Source organism: Accipiter gentilis, chromosome 14 (genome assembly GCF_929443795.1).
Source record: "Accipiter gentilis chromosome 14, bAccGen1.1, whole genome shotgun sequence".
NCBI classification, from domain to species: domain Eukaryota; kingdom Metazoa; phylum Chordata; class Aves; order Accipitriformes; family Accipitridae; genus Astur; species Astur gentilis.
The window spans coordinates 33,552,694-33,571,974 of NC_064893.1; the positions used below are offsets into that span (position 1 = coordinate 33,552,694).

Consider the following 19,281-nt stretch of genomic DNA (forward strand, 5'->3'; position numbering starts at 1 on the left):
TCGCGGAGCTTCTCCTGGGTTTCTGCTTTTGGCGTGGTCAGACCTTCCTGTGACACTGTACCAAAAAGCCCTTTGTGGAGCCGGAGGAGTTACACATCTCGCTGCAAACCCTCCCAGCACAGTGCTGTGGGCATGCCTGAGCAGAAAGCATCGCCCGCAGCCAAGGGCCCCTTGCCAGGACTGCCCTGAGTGACGGGGGAGCGGATCCGGCTGCATGATCGGAACAGGGCACACCGGGACACGGGAGAGCCCAAGACAGCAGGGCTCTACTGGGGCACAGCCTGCGTGTGGGGCCCTGTGGGTGACCCCGAGCACACCAAGTGATGGACCCCAACCGCTTTCAGGACACTGCCATCCACAAGAAGGTCCTCGTTACCCACAGCAGCCCTGGAGCAATGCATGAACCACCAAACCTCCTGGGGTCTGGGGAGGGAACAGGGTGAGGGGTCTGGGGGAGCAGGAGGGGACCCGTCAGGGTGAGGAGGGTTTCCAGCATGCAGCTGCCTCGGGAACAGGGGCTGCAGCGTCCCGCAGCCGGCCAAGGGCCAGGCAAAGAAGGTACCCATCCTTGGTCCTGGCCCGGGTCAGCTTAAGTGACTTGAAGAAAACCCAGTAACTAAATAAACTCTGCTCCAGAGGTGAAACTTCTCAAGACCTTATTTATCACAAGCTGTACCGCTGCTCAGGTACCGGGGGCACTCCCAAACCCTAAGACCCCATGGAGGTGTGGGGTCTCTGCCCCTGCTATGTGGTCTCAAGTGTGTTGGGTCACCCTTGGGGTGCCCAGGGAGGGCCAGGCCAGGCCAGGCAGCACCGCTGGCAGTCCTGTGGGGCCAGAGACCCCCAGGCAAGAGAGGGACAGCCAGTGCATGGGGCAAGGGCTGCCAGGGAAAGCGCCGGTCCCTGCTCTGTGCACACCTCCCTGTGGCATCATGCCCCAGAGTAAACAGCAAGGTTTCCAGCGCATTTTTCTTCAAAGAGCAGTTTCAGGCACATTTTCCCTCCAGCCACTCTGTCTCTTAGGGATGCATTTACGGGAAGGGGGACCGGCTGCTGCAATCCCAAGCCACTGTATCCCTTGCCAGATATGGCCGGGTGTGGAGATAAGGCACGGGTGAAGAAAACTTTATAAGGAGAAAACATTCCTCAAGTTTCTGGCATCTTGGTGTAAACTGCACAGCCCCTCTCCTCCCCCCACTTTTTTTTTTCCTCCCCACCCACCCCTCCTCCTCTTAACGGGCAGCGTTTCCAGCCTTTGCCCGGGGAGGCTCCAGGCGCCAGCGGCGAGGGGCTGTGCACTGCGGGCAGGGGCAGGAGCTGGGGCAGGAGCAGGAGCTGGGGCAGGAGCTGGGGCAGGAGCTGGGGCAGGAGCTGGCCCCGGCTCTTCTGAGCGGGAGCTGAACCTCCAACGGCTTTTTTTTTTTTTTTTTTTTTTTGGGGGGGGGGGGGGGGTGTTGCGGGATGGGGGATGTGTTTTAAATAGGTGGGACCAAACCCACTCCGTTTCCTGGAAACTTTGTTTTCCCTTGCTTTCCCTCGGCCATCCCCGGCCGCGGGGGTGTGCACGGCGACGGCGGCGGGCGCGGTATAAATGGAGCGAGCGGCGGGGCCGGGCAGCGGGCGGTGAGAGGCAGCTCCCCCAGGACCGGGACCGGGACCGGGACCAGAACCAGAACCAGAACCACGACCGGGACCAAGACCGGGACCCGGACCCCCCGGTGCCAGGCACCATGGCCGAAGGTAAGACGGCAGGACGATCCCCTCCCGCCGGTGCCCGGCGTTCCTGCCCCCCCGGAGCTCCCCCCGCCGCCGTCCCGGGGGTCGCCCGGGAGCGAAGCGTCCCCTCCGCCGGGGCTCGGCGGCACCTTCGGCCATTCACCGCCCGCCCGGTCGCTTTCCTGCCAGCCGGCCCAAAAGCCGGCTCACCGCAGTCCCGGTAGACCGAAGGGCGATGGGGAACGGGAAGGAGAGAACCGGAGGTGGCGGCGACGAGGAGAGCGGGGGTTCGTGGGGGTCCGTCCTCGTCCCGTGCCCCCGCCGCAGCTGCAGGGCTCTCGGCGGGCCGAGGGGCCGCCGGTGTTTACAGGCTGAAGTTTGGTGCTATTTAAAGCTTTCAGCGCTCTCGGAGAAGAGCGTTGACAGCTGGACTAGGAACATGTGCCTACATCCCACCCTGGTTTAAGGAGGATTTCTGGAGGCTCACTCAGAAGCAATGCTTCTGGCCTTCAGAAATCCCTCCACGCGGGTGGCTTTTCTGAGCTTGGGGGGGGCAAAGACAACCCCTTGCCTCCCACAGAGCCGTCTCCAAAGTCCCAGGAAACGGGACCGTGCGATACCGATGGGCATGCAGTCCCCTGGGTGAGACTGCATCGCTCTGCTCCGGTGCCCAGCAGCGCCGCGGGCTGTCCCGGCTCACCGGGCTCCCGGCACCACGGCAGCGATACCAGTACAGGTCCCTCGGGGTGGGCACTGACACGGGCGCCGCCAGCTCCCGGCACGAAGCTGAGCCACTACACACCAGGCAGCTCTTGCTCCTGTGTGGTGCTGCCTGGGACGCTGCTACTGCCTGCATGCCCGTCTCTTGGCACTGATCAGTTTGGGAAGAGGCACCCATGCTTTGAAAAATCTGCTTTTTGCTAAATCCGCTGCGGACAATAACCCTGGGTGACTGGGACAAGGAGGAGCCCCAGTCCTGCTCTCTTAACACACTTACATGCAAGAAGTTTGGCTGTCAGCGAGGTTCACGCTCACACAGTTCACGTGCTATATGTAGCACAGAGCCACGCTTCTACTTACAAAGGGAGAGGTGGCAAGGGAAAGGACCTTTCTGTGCTCTGTCCCTGCTCCAGGGTCCCAGTGGACCAGCTGGAGGGATGTTGCCCTTATTTGTGAGCAGTTTTAGCTGTTGCAGCAGCTCTTGCAGTGTGGTGGGGACCAGTGATGAGCCCAAATGCCTCTCCGGGCTGCACGCGTGCCTGGAGAGCCAGGAGCAGGATTTCCATTTAGCTGTGGGAACAGCGAGCTCAGGGTCAGCTGTTTCCATCTGGCACTGGCCCAAGGAGGGATCAGTGACCACTAATGTTGGCACTGGGAAGGGCACAGCCAGGGAGAGCCATGGTATGGGGGAGGCGAGCTGAGCATCGCCCCTCTGAACTGCCTCGGGCCCTGGCTGGCGCCGAGCTCACTGCGTGCTCTCCTGCGCTAAACACTTTTGCTTATTCTGGCAACTAACCCATCGGTCGGCAGAGCACGCAAGGGTCACCAGCCTTGAGTGATGATGAATGATATCGCATCGCTCCAGCGCAGCAGGGACTCGGCCGCCGGCTGCTCCAGCACACAGCCCTGCCTGGGCTGGGAGGCAGAGCGCCCAAGGCCAGGGAATCAGACACCCTCTTTGTCACCGAATTTACGGTCAGTCTCACCAATTTGTCAGCAGTCGCGGAGCAGTAAAGCTGCCGGAGAGCTGCCCTCAGCCTGGCTGAGGCACAGAAACATCCCTGGCATTCTCCAGGCTCAGCGGTGCTTGTTTGGGGTGGGGGCACACAGACAGCAGTCCCCGGCCGATGGCCCCACGCCTCCCAGAAAGCGGAGATGAGCGCTGGGCTTCGCTCCAGCGCTGGATGCCGTAAGCTGTGGACCTGGCGCAGCCCTGGCAGCACGCAGTGCCCTTCCTCCATGGTGATACCGTGGAGGGCAGCACCACAGCACAAGAAATACAGCAGAGAGCTTGGTCAGGAGGGCAGCACTTCGCTGCGAGCTTGGCTGCTGGCTAGCTGCAGGACCGCTGCCTCTGCCCCGGCGGGCTCACAGCCCACGATCGCGAGCCCAACCTGCAGACCCCTCCAGGAGGGATGCTCAGAGCCTGGCACGGCTGCAGCGCCCAGGGCTGTGCCAGGCACACCGCGGGGCGGACAGGGTGGCTTGGGCAGAGGAGGCTGCCAAACCCCGGCACCAAGGTCCAGAAACCCAGGGCTCAGGGTGGAGAGAACAGCAATTACAGTCCCAGGGCACGGCCGCACCTTGGGGCCAGGAACGTGCGGCAGAGGGGAGAGCTGTATGTGCTGCTGCCTTTGCAGATCTGGTGCTGGAGAAATGGGACCTGCAGTGCGATCACAACGGCCGGGAGCACCGGACGGCGGAGATGGGCGGCCAGCAGCTGGTGGTGCGGCGGGGGCAGCCCTTCACCATCACCCTGTGCTTCTCGGGCAGGGGCTACGAGGAGGGGGTGGACAAACTCGCCTTCAACGTCGAGACGGGTGAGTGCCGCCGTGCCCTACGCCACGAGCGAGCGCCTGCCTGCCGCAGGGCGAGCTGCCCTCTGCCCCTGCCCTAGGGCTCACCCCGTGCTCACGTGGCAGTGCCCCGTCGCAACGCAGTCCCTGAACGTGTCCCGTCCCCTCCCGGCAGAGGCCGGTGCTATGAACAGCTTTTATACCAAGACGGAGAGAAAAGGTGGAAACATGGCCCCATAATGAGAGCTGAAGGGAAGCGATAAAGAAAGAAAACAAAAAGCCACCGCCTCCTCTTCCTCCCATGCCCAAGCCAGACTCAGGGACGTGCCAGAGCCGCCAGCTCACTGGGAAGCGCCTTGGCTGTGGCCGGGGAACCCACCCGAGTCTCTTGCCCTTCTGAGAAACATCAGCAAAAGCAAATCTTTTCAGCCAGAGGGTTTCACAGCACTTTTGCAGATGGTATTTTTACCCAGCCGCCCCTGCTCCCCCCCTCCTCCATCACTCGGACATCCCTGGAGCGGGGTTTGCTCAGGAAACACAAACCCTGGAGAAAGGAAACGTTCCCATCGAGCGTCCCCAGCGCACAGCCCCACCGAGCGGTGCCGGAGCCGGTACACAGGAGCCGGGCGCAGCATCTGGCAGGTTCCTGTGGCTCCTTGCTGGGGACTTATCCTGCTGCCACGGCCCTGGCGAGAGCCTGCCGGGAGCAGCGGGGACGGGGACGTCACTCCTGCGGCCAGAGCTGGGCACAGACGCAGGGCAGGGGCTCGGCCACCGCCAGCTCGGAGCGAAGGGGGAGGAAGCTATTTCTTGGGCAAGAGTTATTTTGGGGCTGCAGCATCCTGCTGAGTCAACCAGGCTAGAATTCAAAGTGAAACTGCACTCGGGTTTCCTTGCGCTGTATAACTCTCTTTTTCTTTTCCCCCCAAAAACTCCGATCCTGCCATGGGGTGACAAACACAAACCCAGCTCCCTCGTTGCCGCTCCCCCCCCCTGCCCCAGTCCCAAGGCAGCCATGGCAGGGGGGCCACCCTCAAACTCGCCGGGTTTCTTTAAGGTCGTGCTGCATCCCAGGCAATCCCAGGCTGGTTTTGCAAGCGAGGCGAAGCCCCACGGCGCAGCCTCCCGGGACAAAGGCACGGGCTGGCAGCGGCTGCCATTGGGCTGGAATGCAGTCCTGGAGCTTGCAGAAAAAGGGCAAAGGTGCTTCAGCTCTCGCAAAGACACTTTGGCTTTCACAAAGACACTTCTGCTCTCGCAAAGGCGCATGGCCATGCCGCCCCACTGGAGGTGGCCCCAGCCTGTCCCCTCACTGGGGCTGGACCCACAGCCCTGTCAGGGCAGGGGCTGCCAGACCTGTGTGCCCCCCCGGGACAGCAAAGCTGCTGAGGCCACCTACCACCTCCCTCAGGAAAGGGGGGAACGGCTCCGTGTAAGAATAGAGCCTGTATTTTTAAAGTGGCCGTGTTTTAAGAGCTTTGCTCAGGCGCCTGGGGCGTGGGGGGATGCTGCGGGCTTTGCAGGCAGGGAGGAGGAGGATGAGGCAGGCTCCCGTGGCTGCCTGTCCCCACGGCAGGGCCAGGCTGACCCTTGCCAAAGGACAGGGTTAGCTCAACCCAGCCTCCGTGAAAGGACAGAAAGGAGAAACTGTGTCACTCTCATGAGTTCATGAGTATTTTTGGCGATTCGCCTGGCGTCCTGCCCACACTGCGGGCGAAGGCTGGCAGGGGACCGGCCCGGAGCTGCGCTCCTGGCAGGGGTGGCGGGGGAGCAGACCACAGCGGCACCGCTGCCCCGGCTGCTGGCCAACCCTGCCCAGGCACCGGCATCACCGCGGAGCCACGCTTGGCCGGGGCCGGGCATCACAGCTCCCCAGAGGAGCGGTGCTTGGAGCCGGCTGGGCGCAGGTGGCTTGGACGCGGCTGCGAGCTCGGAGGGGCCGGCAGGGATCCGGCAGGGATCACGCTGTCCTCGGCTCGAGCGCCGCGGCCACTGATGTAATGGCTAATCGTGGGATGTTTGCAGCAACGCCTGAGGCTGCACACGCATAGCAGGGCTCCTGCCCAGAGCACCCCGGCAATGGGGGCTCCGTGGTTCACGGCCGGGCTCTGGCGGGGCCCCCGCACCGTGGGCTGCGGCAGGACGGAGCTACACAGGCACGGGGACTTGGCAGCTCCGCTCCAAGCAGAGGCAGGAGGGGGTGCAGATGAGGGGACAAGACGTGGCCCTGGGGTGGGCACCGGGGCGAGCACCCCCTCCGCTCTCCTGGCCCTGGGGCACCCGTGGGGCGAGTGCCTCCCTCCTGCCCCTTCCCAGACAGCAAGGGACATGCCTGAGCTTCCCACGGCTGGCCTGCCCCATGCCCCCAATACCCCACAAACCAAACAGCAAACGTTCCTGGGTTGCAAGAGCTGAGGTCCGGGCAGCTGCCACAGGGCAGAGGGCACGGGAACACTGCGGGGAGCTTGCAGGGCAGGTCCCCTTGGCACAGCCCCCTGGGCGTGGGGGTCCCAGGACCCCTAAAGCACCAGGAGAGCTGACATGCTCCTTCTTGGCAGGACCCTGCCCCATCGAGACGTCAGGAACCAGGTCCCACTTTGCCGTGACCGATTTCCCCGAGGAATCGGGCTGGAGCGCCGTCGTCCAGCAGCAGGACGGGAATTCCCTCTCCGTCTCGCTCTGCTCCCCAACCAGCGCCTGCATCGGCCGCTACAGCCTGACGCTGGAGACCTCCACCGGCTACCAGGGCACCAGCTACCACATCGGGCACTTCGTTCTGCTCTTTAACGCCTGGCACCCAGGTGAGGCTTTCACCTTCCCTAGACCTGGGGTTCCCAGGCAAGGTGAGCACAAACCACCCCCCAGCTCTGCCGGGGCAGACCCCAGGTGCCCCAAGCCCTGTCCCGAGCTGAGGTCTAAGCAGAAATCCACACTTTGCTTCCACCTCCACACGGTCCCCACAGCAGGTCAGGGCCACGAGCACTGTCCCCCACCCCAGGACACACGCAGCCCCTTTGCCAGCACCCCAAACACCCAATGCCCCTTCCAGGCTGCCCCCACCGCACAGTGCCCCACAGGAGCTCACCTCTGTGGTGCTGGTGCGAAGCCCTAAACAGCAACAGCAACAGCAGCAGCTCCCAGCCTGGTGGGCAGAGGAAAAGCCCCTAATTACCCCTAATTGCTCCTCATTGCCCCCATCTGGCCAGCCCCTCCCACCCCTGGTGTTGCCTCAGGGACGAGCTCTGGGTGCTCCCAGGGACGTTACTGTCCCAGTGAAATTTGGGCAGCCTGACAGAGAAGGAAGGCTCAGTGCTGCAGGGTTTAACGATCCTGGGCAAACAACAGCTGGGATTTTTATCTATCCATGTCCTTCCTCTGCCCCGAGGAGCAGTCCTGTGCTGCCCCACTCCCAGCTCCACCCGGCCAGACCGGGGCCAAACTGGCCGATTTCCTGAATCCCAAACGCTCGGTGCTGGCTCCGCCAAGATAAGGGGCATTGGGAAGCTTCACTCACCCAGGGCTCTGCCGAGCGCTAGTCTGGAGATGCATGTGTTGGGTTTTTTTCTGAAAACTTTTCCAGTAAATAGTGATTTTTCCAGCAGTAACTGCTGTGTGAGCAAAATGGCTTCAGCTGCGATCTCTCCCAGTTCCCACTGCTTGTTTCTCCCACCAGGGAGGTTTTCCCTCCTGGGAAAAGACCCAACTCCATAAAGCAAAAGGGAGGAAAGAAAGAGAGAAATGAGAAAGAATGGAAAACCACAGGCCTGCTGAAAACTTCCCATCAGCTCAAATCAAACTGGGTTGAAATTCTCCAACAGCTTTTTCAGATGGGAGCAGTTCCAAGCCCCTGTTGCCTCATTTCCCACCAGATCCATCCCTGGGGAGGGGGAGCCCTGAGCAGGGCCGGGGGCTGTGGGGCAGAGCCCCATCCCCATCTCTTTCTCTCCCCGCAGAGGACACGGTTTTCCTCCGAGATGAGGATAAGCGTGGCGAGTACGTGCTGTCCCAGCAGGGACTCATCTACCAGGGTGCCTGTGACTACATCACCTCCACCCCCTGGAACTTCGGCCAGGTGAGCGGGGCAGGGACCCCCGGGACCCCTGGCCGAGCCCAGCCCGTGCAGCCCTGGCGCTGCAGGGCACGGGGACTGGTGCCCCGTGTGCGCCCCAAAACGTGCACCCCGAATGCAGCCAGCACCTTGGGGAGGATCCAGCCCCACCACACAACCATGCGACAAACCAACCAAGATCTCCTTTCCAAGAGGGGAACGTGCTGACTTCGAAGCGTGGCAGAGGGAAGGGAGCGTTCCTGCACGGCTCCCGGGGGCCCCAGGGGCGCGCGCCCCTAATCAGGGTGGCCACGCTGCGCCGGGAGCCGGTGCCCGATAATGCGCTCCCCGGCACCGTGCCGGCCGTGCCGATAAGGCAGCGCCCGTGCCCCGAGCCGCAGCCCCCCACCGCTGCGCCGGGCTCCAGTGCCGGGGGAGCCCCGGCCGCCCTCCCCGAGCTCCGGGCTGTTCTGGAGGGGCTGCAGAGCCAGCGGGAGCAAGGGTGCGCGCGGCCCCCCCAGGATCCACGTCTCAGTTCGGGGAAAGGCTGTGACTCACCGGGTTATGGGAAATAGGTGGTTTTCCCCGGAGGTCAGGTCCGTGCCTGACCCCTGCGCAGCGGCGGCTGCAGGAAGCAGGATCCGGCCCGGGTGCGAGGGCAGCAGCTCGCCCTCGGGCTTCCCGGGCTGAACCTCTGCCAGCCGCAGCGTCAGCCTCTCATCGCGGTGGCACAAACCAGGGAAAGTCACTCAGTGGGTGCTGGCCTTAGGAGGGGACCCCGGGGCTGCGTGACCCCCATGTGCCCGGCAGCTCTGTTTGTGGGGCATCGTGGTGAGCCAGGGAGGGAGGACGGAGGTGGGAGAGCCCCCGTGCGCCATGGGGACCTCACACACCTTTTCTCCCCGCTCTGCACCAGTTCGAGGATGACATCTTGTCCATCTGCCTCAATCTGCTGGACACAAACCCCAAATTCCTGAGGGACCAGAATAGGGATTGCTCCCGCCGCAACGACCCTGTGTACATCGGCAGGGTGGTGAGTGCCATGGTGAGTCCTGCAGGGGTTTGGCCACCAGCGTGCCCAGCAGGGTGTCCCCAGGCTCCCCAACACCCCACGTTCCCTGGGGTGCAAACGCCCCCCCCCAGCTATAGCTCACAACTACAGCTGTGACAGGGACGTGGCATTTGCCATTCCCCCTCCAGTTACACTAGTTTCCTTCCCTGGGGTGTTTCGCATCCCTTTTACAATCTTTCCTGCTATTGCTTTTATATCACCTATATATAAGATTCTTTTAAGAGGAAAGAAATAGCAGAGGTGAGCACGCATCATCTCAGGAGCAACCTTTGCTCCTCGCTGGCTGCTGCAGGTGATATTCATCCCCAAACTCCCAGGCAGGAGGACATGTTTCCAAAATCCTTCCCCAATTAGTGCATCCCAGTTACGGCTTCTCCATCCACCCACTCTCACCTGTGCATCCCCAGCACGCCGGGATGCAGGCGGTTGCGGTGCAAGAGCGCACCGGGATGCACGCATCCGCGTGCATCCCGGTGCGCTCTTGCACCGCAACCGCCTGCATCCCGGCAAGCTCTTGCACGGCTCCAGGATGGCTCATGAGTGTGACAGCACGTGTGAGCTGGGGAAAGGCACTTTCCCTCCCTCACCAGCCTCCTCTTGTCGTGCCACAGGTAAATTGTAACGATGAGGACCGCGGGGTGCTGGCAGGGCGGTGGGACAACCATTACGAAGATGGGATGAGCCCGATGGCCTGGATCGGGAGCGTGGATATTCTCAAGAGGTGGAAGGACTTTGGCTGCCAGCCAGTCAAGTATGGCCAGTGCTGGGTCTTCGCTGCCGTGGCATGTACTGGTGAGAGCAGACATCTCCCCCTTCCCCGCAGGATGGGGTCACCCGTGTCCCCCCACCCGGGCTTCCACCCTGGGCCCTCTGCACTGCTCCCAGTCCTGCAGCAGGAGAGAACCTCTAGGGCTGATTACAATCAGCCTGGAATGATTGCTTAGCAATTAAGCTCTCTGTTATTCTAATTTGTCAGGAAATGGAGGGAAAAAAATGATAGAAAAGGGCTCTGGCTTTTCAATTAGTGCTGCCCCCGAGCCAGGCAGAGGGGGAGGGACTGGATGCTCAGCACAGGAAGGAAAGGGGCTTTAAGGTCAAGTTTGCAATAAGGTCATGAATCCACTGAGACCAAAATAATTTCACTGCCACCGGGGCAGTCGGGCTGGGGCAAAAGAGAAGAAAAATTCCAGGCTTGCTTCTGTTGGGAAGCACACTTGCACGCTTGCGCAGTTTCATCCTGAGAAAAACGCACTTGAGGGGTTGCATGAGTGCGCGTGTGCATTTATATATCACAGATATACGAGATCCTTTTTAGAGAAGAGAAATAGCAGAAAACTAAAGTGGATTTTCTGCGACTCACAGAAGTTTATAGCCTTCCTTTGAAGCGTTATAACTACCTCCCTGTTCCCCAGGGAGCTCTGCTCGCAGTAAAAGGCAGCTGTGAGATTAAATAAGAGGTTGCAGCGCGCTGCTGCCCATGCACTCCCTCAAAAGCACTCGCAGCCACTTTTGAGCCTTTTTTCTACTGCAGTATCAAAACCCAGCCGACTGTCAGTGCCGCGTGCCACCCATCTCGCCCGCGGCACGCCGAGTCCCACAGCGACTGCAGGAACCAGCCTGTCCTGGGGATCGGTCCCTGGGCACCCCTTTGAGGGGAAAAGGGAAGGGCAGGAGCCACGCAAACCTGGGGCTCCATGGGACGGGAGCTGTGCAAACCCGGCGCTGTGCAAACCTGGGGCTGCCTGGGACGGGAGCCGTGCAAACCCGGGCCCCCCAGTGCTGGGACCCCCGTCTCACCCTGCCCTGACTCCCCGCAGTCTTGCGGTGCCTGGGGATCCCCAGCCGGGTGGTGACCAACTACAACTCGGCCCACGACACCAACGGCAACCTGGTCATCGACCGCTACCTCAACGAGACGGGGGAGCAGGAGCAGCGCTCCAAGGACATGATCTGGTGAGCGGCACGGCAGGACCCTGGCCTGCCCACCCCCGGGCAGCGTTTGTCCCTTCTCCAGCCCTTCCCCGGAGCCCAGCGGGCACTGGGAGAGGCTGAGGCCCCGATGTCCTGGCTTCTCTTGCAGGAACTTCCATTGCTGGGTAGAGTCCTGGATGGCCCGTCCGGACCTGGCAGCCGGCTACGATGGCTGGCAGGCGCTGGACCCGACACCCCAGGAGAAGAGCGAAGGTACGGCGCGCAGGTGCTCCATCCCGACCCGGCAGGGTCTCCCCTCGCCACGACAGCGTCTTGCCCCCGCGGTGGCTGAACCCCGGGCGGTGACGGCATCTCCGCTCCCTTGCAGGGGTTTTCTGCTGCGGGCCAGCTCCCGTCAAAGCCATCAAGGAGGGCGACCTGCAGCTGAAGTACGACATCCCCTTCGTCTTCGCGGAGGTGAACGCTGACGTCGTGTACTGGGTGGTGCAGCGCGACGGGTCGCAGAAGAAGAGCACCCACTCCTCGGTCGTGGGGAAGAACATCAGCACCAAGAGCGTGGGCAAAGACAGCAGGGAGGACATCACCCACACCTACAAGTACCCGGAGGGTACGGGGCGGCAGTGGGGGCAGAGACACCCTGGGGCGGGGTGGGCTGTTGGGAAACAAAGTTGGGGAACAATTAATTAATGCAGCAACTGCACCAGGAGGGCTCTAGGGATCAGGGCAAAGCAGCCCAGACCACGTCCTCCTGGGAAACACGGGTTTTCTTCATGCACCACAGGGTCTGAAAAGGAGAGAGACGTGTTTGCGAAGGCAGAGCACGAGAAGAGCTCTCTCAGGCAGGAGGACGAGGGGCTGCACCTCAAGATCAAGCTGTCGGAGGGCGCAAACAACGGCTGCGACTTCGACGTCTTTGCCGTCATCAACAACAACACAGACGTAGAGCGAGTCTGCAGGCTCATGCTGTGCGCTCGAACCGCCAGCTACAACGGCACCGTCGGGCCCCAGTGCGGCATGAAGGACCTGCTGAACGTCACCCTCGCGCCCCGGGCAGGTAAGAGACCCGCTGGCAGCGAGGAGAGGATGCTTGGGTGAGGGCTGGGGTCAGGTCAGCAATTTTCCCGTGTTCAACTGCGTCTCCGGGGTCTGCGGTGAGGTTATGGTGCCAGGGCGAGGGATGGGGATGGGTCCCCCCACCAGAGCACCACCGTGCTGGTCAGGGGCTGGGGCAGCCTGTGGGAGAGAGCCACTGCCACCGGCTCCGGGCTCTGCACCGACAGCTTTCCAGAGGGGAAACCCTGGTCACAGCCGCCCGCTCCGCACACACGACAGTTGAGCAGCAGTTAAGAGCTGGGCTCATCCCGCTGAGGGGGTTGGCATGGGGAGATGGGACCAGCGGGAAGGGCTGCAGGCTTGCACAGAGCCCGACAGCCCTGCTCAGGACCTGGGGATCAGCACCAGCCTCCCTAAAAACACAGTGTAAGCCAAAGGCCAGGTTTCACGTTTAGCCTTCCCCATCTTTGCTTCTCCAGCTTGGCACTGCCCAGCGCTGCAGGGGTTGTTGTATCCCCTCCGGTTGTACCACCGCCACCGGTTCATCAGGTCGGCACACTTTGGGCTGGCATGGGGCAGCAATTGGAGGTTTCTGTTTAATCCCGTGCAATAACAGCCATGTTAAAGGATGGCCTGGGGCTGGGCAGTAGGGACAGCCGGCACCCAGAGCAGGTGCCGGGGCGTTTATCCATCCGGCAGCCCCGTGCCGCCCATGCCGCATCACCACCATTCACCAGCAACCGCCTTGGTGGGCAAAGCCCCAGGCTGGCAGGCGCTCACACGCACTGCAGCTCCATCACAAGGCTGCTCAGTGAGCAATGCCTCCTTCAGGGCTTCCTCCTTATTTATCTACCACTGGGGATTTTTAATCTTTGATGAAAGGATAAGGAACATTGCTCAGGCAGGGGGTTGGAAAGGCACTTAGAGCAGGACAAAAGTTACTGCCGTTGAATCCGTCATGCCGAGGGAGCAAGCTGTGTGCATCCCAAGGCTGTCGTCCCCAGGGCGCTCTGTTGCACTCGTGTCCATCCCTCTCTTGCCCTTCCACACGCCTCCGCTTTGCAAGCCGGAGCTGGGCTAGGCTGGTGTCTCTGGCAGGATTTTCCCACAGGCAGGGAGAGCGGGACTGACCCTGGGTCAGCTCCGATAGCACGGTCCCAGGCTGGGGGGAAGCAGACAGCCCTGGGTTTTGTCGGCCAGGCTGGTCACAGCAGCGCTGAAGCTCTCAGCATCTCCTCCCTGGGCAGGCATTTCGCCGCAGAGCTCTCCTGGTGCGAGTTGGCTGAGCCTTCGTTTGCCTTTGTTACAAATTAGCGTTATCGCCTGGTAATTAAACAAGAGTTTTGATTTATGTCAGTTTTCTACAGACCCTTCAGGGCTTGGAAACGTAATACATCTGCTGTCCTGGAATGGCCTAATTTTTAATCTACACCAAGATCTGCTCTCCTAACAGGGCCCATAACAAATGCAGCACTCAGCACTCTGCTGTTTCTTGAGCTGCCTGAAGGGAATAACGAATGTGCCCACTGTCGCTGCTGCGAAGGGAAGCAGGACACTGCCTTTGCTCACGCTGGCACCCCCTCCCCACGGTGTCGGCACTGGCAGGTACCAGCACCTGCAAGAACTGCTCTGCAGGGCTGGACGGGGACAGCAGGGTCCGTGCATTGCTGGAGGAGCCCTGCTGGCCTTTAGGGTCTTTAACATCCCTGTCCACAAGTTAATTCAACATCATTTTCTCTGAAGCTTTAATTACGAGCTCCTGAAGCTTCTCCCCCCAGCTCCTGCCTGGGAATATAGACCCCAGGACTTCCCAGCCTGCAGCCTTTAGGGACCCCCTGCACTCTGTGCCGGTGCAGGGATCCCAGCCGGAGCGGTGCTGAGCCCGTCCCTCTCCCCGCAGCCCCAGCCGGTGCTACGGCACTTCACGTCCTGCCCCGGGAACGCCAGGCTTTGCTTCCAGCGGTCACAGCCTCTCTGGGGTCCTTCCTCAAGACAGCTCCACAGCTGGTTGCCTTCAGCCTCCTTCCCACCCTCAGCACAAGACAGCCCAGTCCCTAAATGGCTTTGGGATAAATCACGCTCAGAGCTGAGCAAGGGCAGCTGCCGGGAAGCCGGGCTGCCTGCCGCCGCCAGCACCGGCTGCCAAGGGCTGGCGCAGCCCCTCTGGGACCCCGGTGCTGGCACATCCCCAGGGTCCTGCCCTGACACGTGGCTCCTTCCCCTTCCCGTGCTCTGACCGTCACTTCTGGCGCTGGGTGTTGGAACCCTGGCCGGGCTGTGGGGTCCCTGCCCGCTGCCCTGAGCTGGGCACTCGCAGCCCTGCTTCCCTGCGTGGGTGGGAGCACCAGCACCAGCACTGGTGCCCAGCACCCCAGCAGCACCCCGAGGACCCAGCTGGGCACAGGACAAACAGCTGCAGGTGGCTGCAGCTTGTTTGGGGGTTGATGACAGCTAACTATAACCCGTTTTCTTTGGGAAGCAATTAGGACTGACGCCTCCCAGCACAGGCTTGTTTGTGGGCCCACAGTGCCATGCCCACCCCATGGTGTCCATTCCCCACAGGGGTACTCCCAGTGCTGCGGGACTCCCGGCTCCCCTGAGACTTTCCCATCCTCGCAAAGCACCTGGAGAAGCTCCTGGAGACCCCAGACCATCCCAGCAGCAGCTGGGTGCCAGCAGAGAGCCACTGGGCTGGGGAGGGGGCCTGACCCTGCTCTGCTTCTCCTTCCAGAGAATAGCGTGCCCCTGCGCATCCTGTACGAGAAGTATGGGGAGAGCCTGACCCAGGACAACCTCATCAAGGTGGTGGCTCTCCTCACCGAGTACCAGACCGGCGATGTTGTTGTGGCAGTCAGGGATGTCTACATCCAGAATCCGGAGATCAAGATCAGGGTAAGGGCCCGGCCCCCTGTCCCGGGTGGGTTTGGGGGGGACATTTCCCATTGACAGGAGGTTGCTGCAACCACCCTGGGGGATTGCTCCCAGGGACCCGAGCCCTGGGGCTGGGGCAACACCACCATGGTGGGGATTGGGCAGCAGGTCCTGCAGCGCTGAGCAGCGCTGCATCCCCAGGGACCTGCCAGGCTCAGGGCAAGGGGGAGCACCGTCACCCCCAGGCATGGCGGTGCTGGGGCTCCAACCCCTGCTGCTTGCAGATTTTAGGGGAGCCGATGCAGAATCGGAAGCTGGTGGCGGAGATCAGCCTGGTGAACCCCCTCGCAGCCCCCCTGAACAACTGCATGTTCGTGGTGGAGGGTGCCGGCCTCACCAATGGGCAGCAGACCAAGGAACTGTAAGAGCTTTTTCTCCTTTCACCCGGCCGTTGGGAGCGGGGCAGGGGGAGATTTTTGTGCCTGGAGCCCCCCAGGGAGGGCAGCCCTGGGGTCTGGCTCCGCTATGGGCACAGCGGGAGCTGGGGTCGTGCTGGTCCCTGTGGGGCGCAGGGGCTCGAAGCATCTCTGCCCCACGCCTCGCTGGGGATGGGGGGGCTCGGCCGTGCCACTGGGGGGGTCCCTGCTGCCCAGGGTCCTGGGCAGAGGGAGGGAGAGGGGCCGCCCCACCGACCCCCTGCCTTCCCCCAGCGAGGAGCCTGTGGAACCACAGGCGGAGGCCAAGGTCAGGCTGGATTTCGTGCCGCGCCAGTCGGGACTGCGCAAGCTGGTGGTGGACTTCGAGAGCGACAAGCTGACGGGGGTGAAGGGCCACCGCAACGTCATCATCGCCCCCCAGCCCAAGTGAGCGGCCACCGTGGCCGTCCCCCCCTGCTGCAGAGACCCTGCCTCCTCCCCTCCCGCTCGGGGGGCTCACCGGCCCCCTACTTGCTTTAGCCCAAGACGGTCCCAGCGGCGCACGGAAGGACGACTGCCGAAGCCCAGCCTGACCCCGACGTGGCGGCCGCGGTGCCACGCTCCCCCCCGGGAGTGCTCAGTGCTGTGGGGAGAGAAGCGAGGGGAGCGGGGAGAGAATAGCGGGGCTGGGGGCTTTCGTAGGCTCCCTGTACCAGCCGCTCGCTTCACCGCCTCTCCCTTGCCCCGCGGGGTGGAAACGTCCCCATCCTGCCTGTCCCCCTGCCTGGGTGCAGCAGGGACCCCCAGAGCCCCCCCAAGGCCAGCACAGCCAGGCAGCGGCCAGCCCCCTCCTCTTTCTGCAGCACTGACAGCCCCGGGCCGCAGTGCCCATGTCATAGACCAAACAGCCGAACAACCTTCTCCAGCACTGACTGCACCTCAGCTGTGCTCACACGTGCCGTTGCAATTCTCTGAACACAGTTTGGTAGAGAAAAGATTGTATACTGTGAGCACAAAGCTGATCATATGCTATATGCGTATATAACAAACCTATTTATATAGAAATACATACTGCATATAACCCTGCTGCATAGGTAAAGCAGGGTATTTGCTTTGATAACCATTCCTGTCACTGCAAACACTGTGCAGTGAGGGACAGGACATTTCCTTGACGTGAATTAACTATGCAAGCACTGAATAAAAACTCTATTTTTCACTTTTAAAGCCATCCCGGCTCTCCTTGAGCATCCTCTCCAAACAGAGGCACCCAGCAGCTCCTCGCCCAGCACTTGAGCGGGTGGGGGGCAAGTTCAGCCCCAGCCCAGCACTGAAGCTGTGGATTTATTGCTGTGGCCGACACTTTGCTGCACTAAAGCCATGCTGTCGGCTCCACTTCAGCCACCTCCCTCCACCCTGAGCCGCAGAGCCGGCACAGCCTGGCATTCTCGGGGTGCTCTGCAGCTCAGGGGTTGTATCCATAAAGAGCGGTGACCCCCACGGCTCTCCCAGTCCCACAGCACGACTCGGCAGCGGCCACAGCGCAGGGTAAACCTGCGCTCAGCCTCCAATGCAGTGCAGCCGCAGAGACTAACGCGGATGCCATGCATTCCCGGAGTGTTTCTCCCATAGCAGGAATGGCACCGTGCTGCTGCGACTGTGCACAAAGACCAGGAGAGAAAATCCGTACAGGAAACGAAACGAACAGATTTTGCACACACAGGCTTTTGTCAGGGCTGCCCACAGGCAGCTGGAGAAAGCGCAGGCCAGCAGCCCAAGCACAAGAAACCCAACCTGGGAGCAAGGGAAAAGGGGTGGCTGAGCGCAGGGATGCAGGAGGAGGGCAGGGGTTTGTCTCAAGCCTGGAACAGGTTAAGGCACTGCTGAAGACAAGCACTTCTCACACCAGAACATGACCCTCCTGCTTTCTCCCTGCAAACATCATGGGAGCCTCCCTGCCCTTGTTAAACGAACACCAGAAAAGCCATTACAGAACTGGTGGTCTCCTGCTGCAGCCGAGGGTTCCCAAATCCACAGCAGCCCCAGGCAGAGGGGATGCACCCAGCCCAGGCACCACTGGCCCAAATGGGGGGACAGTCTGTAGCACAAGGGGACCCCACTCAGTGAGCTCACACCCGCCTGGTCCCAGTCACCCCGACACTGCCGGCAGCTGTCGGGGTCTCCGGTCCTGGCTGCGATCCGGGCTGGATGGGGAGCTGGGAGCATTTCCTACCCAGGACAACCTGTCCTCCAGCTTCCCTTTCTGTGGAAGAAAAGACAAAATCTCCATGTGCAGTTCTAGGCACAGCTGCTCGCCCCTCGCGAGCCTGGCAGGGGGTCCACGGCCAGACATCCCAGTGCCCTGGCTCTGCTCGCCCCCTGGGAGGACTGGCAGGAGCTGCCCATGCTCCATCCTGGCCCTGGGGTCAGGCAGCAGCCTCGGCTTCTGCTCCAGCCGAGGGGCTGAGGTGGGCACTGTCGGGCTCCGGCTTCGTGCGTGGCAGCGGGTTATTTGGCTGCCAAAATCTTTCAAGACAACCCTCCAGGATGGCCGAGCGATCCTTCTCCCCTTACCTTGTGGAGGTTTAACCACCACATCTCTCCATCCCGCTTTTCTCAAATGCGACCAGAGAACGCAGCTGGGACCACCGTGGGGCTGCAGTGGGGACGCCAGAGGGAAGAGGAAGGGTCCGGCCCATGGGAGGGCTGAGGAGCTGCCATAAGCAGCTCTCCCGAGAGATGGAAGCTGAGAATGCCCATCCCGCCATGTGCGAACAGGACAGGAGCTCCAGGAGAGACGGGGATGGGGACCCTCTCCTCCTCCTGCAGCCGGGAAGGCGAGCGGTGGGGACCACGCCGGCCCCCAGCTCTGGCAGCATCAACCCCTGAGACACAAGTCCCAGGAGCACAGCCAGCCACCAAGGAGCTGCGGTGCCTGAAGGAGTTAACAGCGTGAACCCAGTGCTGCCTTCCCTTGTCAGGAACATTCCTCAGAGCCAACGATGATGCACAGCCTTACTTTAAAGAGCATTTGTTACACGCAGCTCTGCTGAGCCAGGCTTCAAGCTGCTCAATGCCTGGTTTAAAAATAACCGGCAGCTCCTCTGGTTCGAAGCTGGGTCCTGATAAAATAACCATTAGCACAGCTATTTCTGAAGGTCACTCCCATCCATCTGAGGCCTGGCAGAGCAAGGCTGCTTTGACAAGAAACAAGCTCATAAGAGACTCCAAATGCTGCATTTACAGTTTGGCTCTGGGGTTTGGCTCTCTTTAGGGCTGGTTTCTCCCCCATTATCCAGCAACCACCACCCCTTCCAGACTGTTTGCAGAGCCTAAGGAATTATTTAAGGCACCTCCGTCAAGCCCACGAGTGTTTGCCCCACATACCTCCTTAGTCATCCTTTAAGGACTGCGAGAACAGCGTGACCGGTCCTGCAGCCGCTGTGGGGCCTTTCCTGGGCAGAACAGGCACCGTCGGCTGCCATAGCTTGGGAACAGCTTCCCTGCACGCATCCCTGGCTTCCCAAACACTGTACTGTGCTACATTCATGAGACTTTCTGGCACTGTTGCCATGCAAGTAATAAATTATAAATTAAATATTTACAGCATCCATTGCATGGGAGAATTTGTAATACAGCATTAGCCCAGGTGCCAAAGCA

At 61.5% G+C, this 19,281-nt stretch overlaps 1 protein-coding gene across 1 annotated transcript; it reads left to right on the forward strand.

Annotated features, from left to right (window-relative positions):
• Positions 1-1,440: 1,440 nt before the first annotated feature.
• TGM2 (transglutaminase 2) lies at positions 1,441-16,852 on the forward strand. Its single transcript, XM_049816854.1, has 13 exons — positions 1,441-1,740; positions 4,077-4,256; positions 6,791-7,033; positions 8,186-8,304; positions 9,197-9,325; positions 9,964-10,144; positions 11,170-11,305; positions 11,433-11,536; positions 11,652-11,891; positions 12,066-12,338; positions 15,069-15,229; positions 15,493-15,629; positions 15,919-16,852. Exons 1-13 carry the CDS (start codon positions 1,731-1,733, stop codon positions 16,073-16,075), a joined length of 2,070 nt encoding a protein of 689 aa, XP_049672811.1. The 5' UTR covers positions 1,441-1,730; the 3' UTR covers positions 16,076-16,852.
• Positions 16,853-19,281: the final 2,429 nt, after the last annotated feature.

Coding starts and splice junctions, on each gene's coding strand:
- TGM2 (XM_049816854.1), top strand. Junction 7,034..8,185: donor CTTTAACGCCTGGCACCCAG/GTGAGGCTTTCA, acceptor CTCTCCCCGCAG/AGGACACGGTTTTCCTCCGA. Junction 11,892..12,065: donor CACCTACAAGTACCCGGAGG/GTACGGGGCGGC, acceptor CATGCACCACAG/GGTCTGAAAAGGAGAGAGAC.